Raw genomic sequence first — 8,391 nt, forward strand, 5'->3', positions numbered from 1 at the left:
TTTACCTTGCATATAATGAATTTTTGGCATAAAAAGGATCATTGCATAACAGTGAATTTGTGAACCTTCATAAAGTGAGAGAAACCTGTAGTGCACATGCTTCCTGACAATAAGAGCAATACAGTTGGTGAGATTTCAGATATCCTGTCCTGCATGCTGTTGCCTTTCACAGACAGTCTGAGAGCTGTTTAGTGTGATCTGGGTCCCTTCAGGTCTCATACTGAGCCTATGAAGGGATATTTAACAAGAGTACAGTTTGAGACACATCAGAACATTGATCTGTCATAGCTTGAGCCCTGATTTGGGCAGAAACTACAAACTCATGACTTAGTTTCAAGTCTAAATCTTCCAACATCCTGGTAGCCCAGTGGGGCTCAATCTCTTGGCTCAACAAGCCAAAGGAGTGCCCCAGAGCCCATCTGCAGGCCAGATTGGGCCCTAGAGCCTGGCACTACTCCTTTCCTGCCCATTGCATCAGGATTGAGTCCTAGGGAGCTAGTGCTGCCCACTTCCACCCTTTGTGCCAGGATTGGATCCTGAGGGGCTGGCACCACCCTCTCCCAGCCCCCCACACTGAGATTGGGCCCTGGGGCTCAGTGCTCCAACTGGTTCTGCGCATTAGGATCAGGTGCCGAACCCAGTGTTCAGGCCCTAAAGCTCCCCGTGGGTCTGGAGATCTGGCAGCAGGGGAGCAGAGCTACTGCTGCCAGGTGATGCAGTATGATTGGCCAGATCTTGAGCAGCCTTGCACTAGTCAATAGTGTATCTATCTTGTCTGTGGGAGGATGTGGCCATTACCATTATCTTATAGAACCAGATATAAGAAAATGGCTGTGTGAAATTCATAGCTTGCTGGACAAATCTTTTTCCCCCTCAACTCATTTTGTATTTTTTCTTTCACATTCCGCAGGCATTGGGATTCAGGGAAATGTCATACATTTGAACCGAAATGGCTTCAAATATTGCAAACTCATCAATTTTTATCTTTGAAATGGAAGGAGCAACAAAAGTCTCCTTTCCCAGCCCCATGCACTACACTCTTTTGAGTTCTCTGCTTACTTACCTTTACTCTGTGCCCGCTTTCCTCAGTATTTAGCTAAGTCTCTAGCACAGCTGTACCAAAGAGGCAAATATTTCCCCCATTTTAAAGAGGGAGAAACTGATTGAAAGAGTGCATGTGTACATGCATGCATGCAGTTTCCAGGTAGGTCACCCCTGTGGGTTGCATCTAGATCAGTAGAGATACTGGTTTTCTCCGATTAAAAAAAATCCCCAAATTTCGAATTAAAAAAAGTAACACAAAATCCACATTTTTCCATGATTAGAATGAAACACCACTATATATATAGTGTGCAAGCCCAGCCACCTGAAGAAGTGATGTCCAGAGACCTGAACTCCATGAGGAGTCCCCTGACACATTCCCACACCTGCCGTGTGTGTGTGTGTGTGTGTGTGTGTGTGTGTGTGTGTGTGTGTGTGTGTGTGTGTGTGTGTGTGTGTGTATTATAGTGGTGTTTCATTTTAATCATGGAAAAATGTAGGTTTTGGGTTACTATTTTTAATCTGAAAATTGGGAATTTTTTTATCAGAGAAAACCAGGATCATTGCAGATCACGCAGCTTCTCATGAGGCAGATGATCCGCCTCTGGCAGTGGCTTATTAGTGCAGCTACACAAGCTGTTGTATTGGTGCAGCTCCAGAATCCAAGGGTGAACATCGCTGTTCTGCCCACCCAACCCCTTTTTCCCCTGATGCTGATTTGAGTCAACAGGGTCAACCAAAGACCCCAAGAGGGATGATGGGGTAAATGGCAGGGGTGTTCACCCCTGGGTGCTGGAGGCATGCTGACTAGCCCTGCAGGTTAACCTCTCTCAAGCTCTATATGGCCCTCAGGCCACTGGTTGGACATCTCTGCACTAGACCTGCAGGCATGCAGGACTGCATGAACCATTTTTGAGAAGTGTTGGGGACTCACGTCCATAGTTAGTCCTCATGGGAAGCCTGTGGGAAGTCAGTATCTCTAAACATCAAACCTAAGAAGTAACTATTTCTACTGGGGCTCCAGTTTTTGTTTGCGCACCAAAACCAGTCTCTGGCTAGTGATTTGGCCTTCCTGGGGAGAGAGTAGGGAAAACGATCTGCAAGTCAGGCAATCAAAGCCCACAATGGCCAGAGTCCCTACAGAAAAGTGTAGGGCTTCCCTTCATTTGTTGGGCTGTAGATGTGTCTTTCATAATGCTTAGTCAGTGAGCCTTGTGTGCATGTAGGTGCCAAGGATTATTAAAGCCAGGAAGTTTCAGAGCCAATGAGCTCCAGCTGAGTGGAGAAGCCTCGCTCTTTGAAGTAAAAGCTGTAGCTGGGCAACTCATGTTTCATTTGACTACCTGCTGCAAATCAAGCAAGTTGTGAACCACTTGGATATGAATGATCCTGCTTCCACTGTATTACCTGGGCTGGGCCATGTTGTGAAGGCTGGCTCTGTGCCATGTTGCTCTGCTTGTCTCACTTGCAGCAACCTCTCTTGTCTTTTCAGAGGAGGAAGCACCCAGAGTCCAGCCAGTCAGCTCAGAAACGGTTCTACTCCGGTGAGTCTTCCATAGGCCTCTGTGCTTCAAGCAGCTGTCCCTTTAGACTGGGGTGGGCAATTTTTTGAGCCCAAGGGCCACTTAGGGAGTTTTGATGAGCTGTTGTGGGCCGGGTCAGTACCCCATGCCCTTGCCATTACAGCTCACCAAAACTCCCTAAGTGGCTGTGCTTTGTGCTTGGCCAGATGGCTGGGTCGGAGCTGTGGGTGTGTGGGCAGTGGCATTCAGGAGCAGGACATGTGAGCAATTCTGGGATTGTGGGGTGGTGACAGCGTGGGGCTGGGACTCAAGGCAGAGCTATGATCTGCTCCCCTCTACTCCTGCCCACCAAACCGGCGCCTATTGCAGGGATGTGCAGGGAGTGGATTGCAGCTCTGCTCTGGGTCCCAGCCCCATGCTGTCATGGCCCCGCAATCCCAGCCCCGCCTGCCCATCGTACACCACTCCCCACCCACCCACAGTCCCATCTGCCAGGCTGTGAGACCTGCCCATGTGAGTCCCAGCCCCCAGTGGTGGGTTCAGGGCAGATGATCTGGAGTGCCCAAGAAGTGGGGCTGGGTCCAGCAGCGGCAGCTGGAAGGAGCTGCTGTTGCTGGGGCTACTGGGAAGCAAGTCTGGCTGCCATGCCGCCCCATTCCCACTGTGCACCTCAGGGTAGCAGGACCAACTGCGTGCACTACAACCTGGGCTGCCCTCCACACCTGAGCTGGGTGGGACTGAGGGACCCACTGCAAGCCATACAAAATTGCTTGGCGGGCCAGATCAGGACCATGGGCCAGATTTTGCCCACTCCTTCCTTATACCAAGGAGTGATTCTTAAGGGGCCGAACAACAAGGTGGCAGAGTAGAATGCTCTCTGATGCAGCGGCCCAGGCCTCACCTTCATCTTGTGCAGTGGGGACCTCTGCCCCCAAGGGGCAGGAGGAGAATTTGTCTCTCTTGACTGCCAGATTTTCATCATGGCAATTATGGCCTGGGCAGTCACAGTAAGGAATGCAGGCCCCAAGACTGGCAGAGTGAGAAGTCCTGGTTGTATCAGACAAGTTACTGACATCTGGATAAGTCACACCCCATGCAGCATTTCTCCCTGTCTCCTGCCCCCTTTGCTTACTAAATCTTCTCTTCCCCGACAGGGAGAAGAAACCCATAGACACAAGGGAGCAGTTCAGGCACCGACATTCAAAACTGATCAACTCCTGTAAGTACCTCCTGCCTAAGTGCTGGGGCTGAAAACCCCAGTGAGCTTAATTGATAGAGGCTCCAGGGCCTCTTATTAGAGGGGAGTGAACAGAGAAGGCAATATAACGTGTACCCTGCAATGTGATCAGAGATGTGGTGAGTTATGCTGGTGACAGGAGCATTTTAAACAACACAGGCCTAGACATGTTCATCTGTTAGACTAAGAGACAGCAGTAGAATGCTCTCCTCATAGGGAGATTAGAGGGAAGGGGGGAAGTCTCTGTTTTAGTGCGTATGTGACTTGCAGCTGTCTCTCCACAGCAAGGTTACTCTACCAGGAGTACAGTGATGTGGCTCTGAACAAAGCAATTCAGAGCCAGAAGAGAGCAGATTCTTTGGCAGAGGACATAGAACTGAGCTCTCCCAACTCCCCAAGGTTACGGAGGAAAGTGCTCTGTCCACAGGACTCGTATCTGCAGCGCCTCTCTGTTTCGTCCAATGCATCTCTCTGGCAGGACATCCCCATGGTCCGAGGGAGCAGGATGCTAATGAACATGTCCCGTGAAGATCAGAAGCTACAAGAGGTACGGGAGGAAGGCTGGAGACAGGTGGATGGGGAAATTTGCCAGGGAGGGCATCGCAGGGAGATGGATGCATTGGATAGCAGGAATACATGATGCAGGAATGAAGATGGACTAATACAGGTAGCACTGCAGAAAAAGAGAAATGGTCAGTTGTGTGTGTTAAGGACAAAGGGAGGTTTGGTACCAATGTATGTGAGCTTAAAAGAATCTAGCAGAGTGAGGAGAAGGTGCATCAAAGGATGAGGGACAGGTTGGTGGAACACAGAAGCTTGTTTTAAGAAAGCAAAAAGGGGATTGAAGCAGGGATGTAGAAGTATGGTACACAATACAGCAAGGGGAAGAAGTCTGAAGGTAGACCAAGAAGAAGTCAGAGAGGGGAAGGAATCCTAAAACATTGCACAGGCTAACTCACAAGAGGCTGTGATTGCTCTGAAAAGGCATGCAGGAATCCAGTGTTGGCTCATGTGCATACGAGAACCAGAGGACATGGGCAGGAGGATTCAGAGAAGTGGCACATGGGAGTAGAGAGTACAGGAGGGGAGACAAGTATCCTGGGGAAGTGGGGAGAAAAGGAGGATTTGGGGGAAATTTGGGTAATCTAATGAAGGAATAAGAGGGATGAGCATGGGAAGGCCTAGGGAGATCTGGAGCCTCATAAGAAAGGGCCATCTGGGAAAAGAGCACAAAGAAAGGGGGAATTTCTGGAGGGGAAAAGGGACCCTGCTCCCCAACAGGCTCATTCTTCCAACCAGTCAGATGGATAGATAGTGTCAGAAAGGACTGACATCCCCGTTTCTCCCTGCTGGCCTGCCTACCCCCGGCCCTCCCTGCCCTCATTGTTCAAAATGTCCATCTTCTGCCAGCGCTCAGGTAGGGGGACCTTGGTAATCTCTACCTCAGGAATCAACCCACGGCCCATGATGCCAGGCAAGAAGCTTCCAGAGCTCTGCCCCTCCATTGCCCTCTGTTCCCTCATCCCACCCAGATAGTTCCCAGCCAATCTTGCTGTCCTGACATTCTGCTCTTTCCCCTCTTCTTTCCCACAGGCCAAGTTTGAGTTGATCATGTCTGAGGCTTCATACCTTCGCAGTTTGAACGTGGCAGTGGATCACTTCCAACGATCACCTGAGCTCCAGGCAGTCCTTTCCAATCAAGAACGCCAGTGGCTTTTCTCTCGCCTCCAGGATGTGCGTGACGTTAGTGCCAGGTGGGTCCTGATCTTTGGCTTCAAAGGCCAGCACCCTCTGTGAAGCACAGGTTGAACCCAGAGAGATGAAACACAGAGCTGTAAAATCTGTAGTCCCGTTGTCTTTACTCTGCATGTTCCTCTAGCCACAGGCTGGATGCAGAGGAGAAACAAACATCACCTTTCCTTGCCTTTGTACCACCACAAAAACTTTTATGGCGGCAAAAGCAAAAGTAAATAGATGTTCATACCTTTTGCCGCACTACAAAATGCCCAAATTTGTGGCTGTGATGGATGGTAGCAATTATTTGTGCTGCTTTATTGTGATGAGTGTGTATGCTTTATGGTGGGAGAGCCTGGGCAGCCCAGAACTGCCTGCAGTCTCCAGCCATCCAGGGCAAGGGCTCAGGGGATTGAGGGGCCTGATTCTGTACACTCCTGTAGTTTCTGCACAGATTCAGGCCCCTCAAGCCCTGGGAGAGCCTACTGGCTTCTCCTGTTTACCTTGGGAGATGCACTCCCAGGGTCTCCAGGGCATGTTTTGGTCAGCAGGGCAAGTCAGGGGTGCTTAACAAAATGTGTCCCTGGGATCTCTGGGGTGTGTCTGAATAAAGAAGGCAAGTTGGGGTGCATAGTAAGCAGGAAAAGGCAGGAAGGTGTTCCCAGGATTTGAGGGGCCCAATCCTGTGTGGGAATTCCTGGGCTGCAGAGGACCAGGCCCCTCAAGCTCCAAGAGAATACATCACAGGATCAACAAGTGGGACAGTGGGTGACGTGTTTTGCCCAGCGAAGCAGATCAGCTGTACTGGGACACATCCATCTATTTCCAGCCATAGACACAAATGTCCTGTCCAACCCAGTCCTGCCCAGGAAGGATCCTTGTCACCTCTTTGGGCAAGTGGGTCATTCTAATCTTGATACTCATTCAGTCCTGAGAATTATGGCACATTTCTAGAACCAGAAATTGCAGAAGAGCAAAGCATCCAGAAGGCCATCAGCCATGTCCCAGGTCTGATCTACTGTTGGCTGAAACACATTAGAATCACTGGGATCAAAACCTTAACCTGAACCAAATCCAGCACCAAGCAGACACAAGACCAAACCAGCACCCACTAAGTCCCAAGGCAGTCTAAAACCCCCAGCCGTCATGTGGCAGATCCCACCTTGACTCAATTCAGAATTTACCTTGAATCCAACCTAGCCCTTAGCCCTTTTTTCCCTCCTGCAGAGCTTAATCAACTTCCTTCTGTTCTCTGCTACATTTTTCCAATACAGGATCTTTGCTGTTTTAATCTCTTAGATCCCCCTGGCTCCATGGAAGCTGAAAAAAATCTTTCCTTATTTATTCATGGTGTTTTTGGATAGCCCCCAGATTTATCCTATGGTAGGGACCAAACCAAACACAAACTCACACCAAAACAAGCAGCACCACAACCTTGGTTCTGAGACCTGGAAGTGAAGAGAAATGGTGTGCTTAATGTATAAGCCCTGCATTTGGGACTGAGCGTGGAAGATACACATGTCTATGGCAACAAGGGAAGCCTCCTTGCTTTGTTGAGCAACGCTGTCTACTGCGTGCTTATAACTGTTTCGCTTTCCTTTCATGGCAACACCGGGGGGCTCTGCAGTTTCCTTTCTGACCTGGAGGAGAAGTTCGAGGAGGACATGTTCACCTTCCATGTGTGTGATGTGGCCCTGAGGCATGCCCCAGAGTTTCGCCGGGTGTATCTGCCCTACGTGACAAATCAGACTTACCAGGAGCAGACCTTCCGGAGGCTTCTGTAAGAGCACTGCTTGGCTTTCTCCCCAGCCTTTGACCTTCTTTGCTGCACCAATATGTCCCCTTTGTCAGCCAGGGGAGAGCTGAACAGGTGCAGAGCTCCTCCTGGTGTTCACGGACCGGCAGAGGGTCCCCACCATGCCACAGCAGCTGATGTGGGAGAGGGCAGGGCTGTGCAGCACCATAGCCCTGTCAGTACTGGGCAGAGATGGGCTCATCAGCACCTGGTTCCTTCAGTATCAGAGCTAGGGTTACCATATTTCCAGCTCCAAAAAAGAGGACACCTGTCACATGGGAGGAGGGGGGCATTATATGACTGTGGTGGAGGACAGCAATATGTGGGTGCCCTGCCCCTGCCCATTCCCTTGCCCCGCACTCCCAAGCCACCACCCCCTCCACCAGCCATGCTGCTGCCTCTCACTCCCAACCCACAGCCCCCAGCCTTGCCAGTGCCCCTCACTCCCAAACTGCAGTACCCTGCCCCACCAGGGCATGCTGGTGCCTCTCACTCCCAACCTGCAGCCTCCCCTCATCCCTGCTGGTGCCCCTCACTTCTGACCCACAACCCCCTGGCGCTGCCAGTGCCCCACGCCCCCAATCTACAGTCCCCCATCTCCCCTGGTGCCCCTCGCTCTCAAGCAGCCCTGTCAGTGCCCTTCACTCCCAACCCACACCCCCTGCTCCCCCTAGCCTTGCCCCCACAAGCACAGGCACTGGCTTCAGTGCTGCTGGGCCAGCCACACAGCTCCCTACTGCCCCTGAAGGCCCCTCCTCCCGCCCTCACTGGAGGGGCCGGTGGCTCCCCTGCCCTGTTGCAGCCCCAGATATGCCCCCCCACACCCACACCCTGCCCCCTACAGACTTACCTGCACCCAATTGCTTTGCTGCCCCTACCCCCTTGCCTAGCTACATGCTGGCCATGTGTCTGCACACCTTTCCTCCAGTTGCCCTGCCCCCAGCCCCAAGCAGCTCCTTGCTAGGGCAAGCCAGGAATAGCTGGGAAAAATGTTAAGGCTGAGCAGAGCAAAATTCTGGACATTTGATCATATTAAAAAAAAAAAAAAAAAAAAAAAAAAA

The 8,391-nt window shown here is 51.1% G+C and overlaps 1 protein-coding gene across 1 annotated transcript in view; it reads left to right on the forward strand.

Moving 5' to 3' along the window:
* The window catches only part of ARHGEF5 (Rho guanine nucleotide exchange factor 5), a 38,614-nt gene that overhangs the window by 21,015 nt on the left and 9,208 nt on the right, over nt 1-8,391 (forward strand). The window contains exons 3-7 of the mRNA XM_019515994.1: nt 2,534-2,585; nt 3,719-3,783; nt 4,086-4,348; nt 5,395-5,555; nt 7,163-7,315. Of these exons, the coding sequence (XP_019371539.1) occupies nt 2,534-2,585; nt 3,719-3,783; nt 4,086-4,348; nt 5,395-5,555; nt 7,163-7,315 (694 nt within the window). The remainder of the gene's footprint in view (nt 1-2,533; nt 2,586-3,718; nt 3,784-4,085; nt 4,349-5,394; nt 5,556-7,162; nt 7,316-8,391) is intronic.

The sequence above is a fragment of the Gavialis gangeticus genome, unplaced genomic scaffold (assembly GCF_001723915.1).
Source record: "Gavialis gangeticus isolate Ggan-Ray unplaced genomic scaffold, GavGan_comp1, whole genome shotgun sequence".
Taxonomy (NCBI): domain Eukaryota; kingdom Metazoa; phylum Chordata; order Crocodylia; family Gavialidae; genus Gavialis; species Gavialis gangeticus.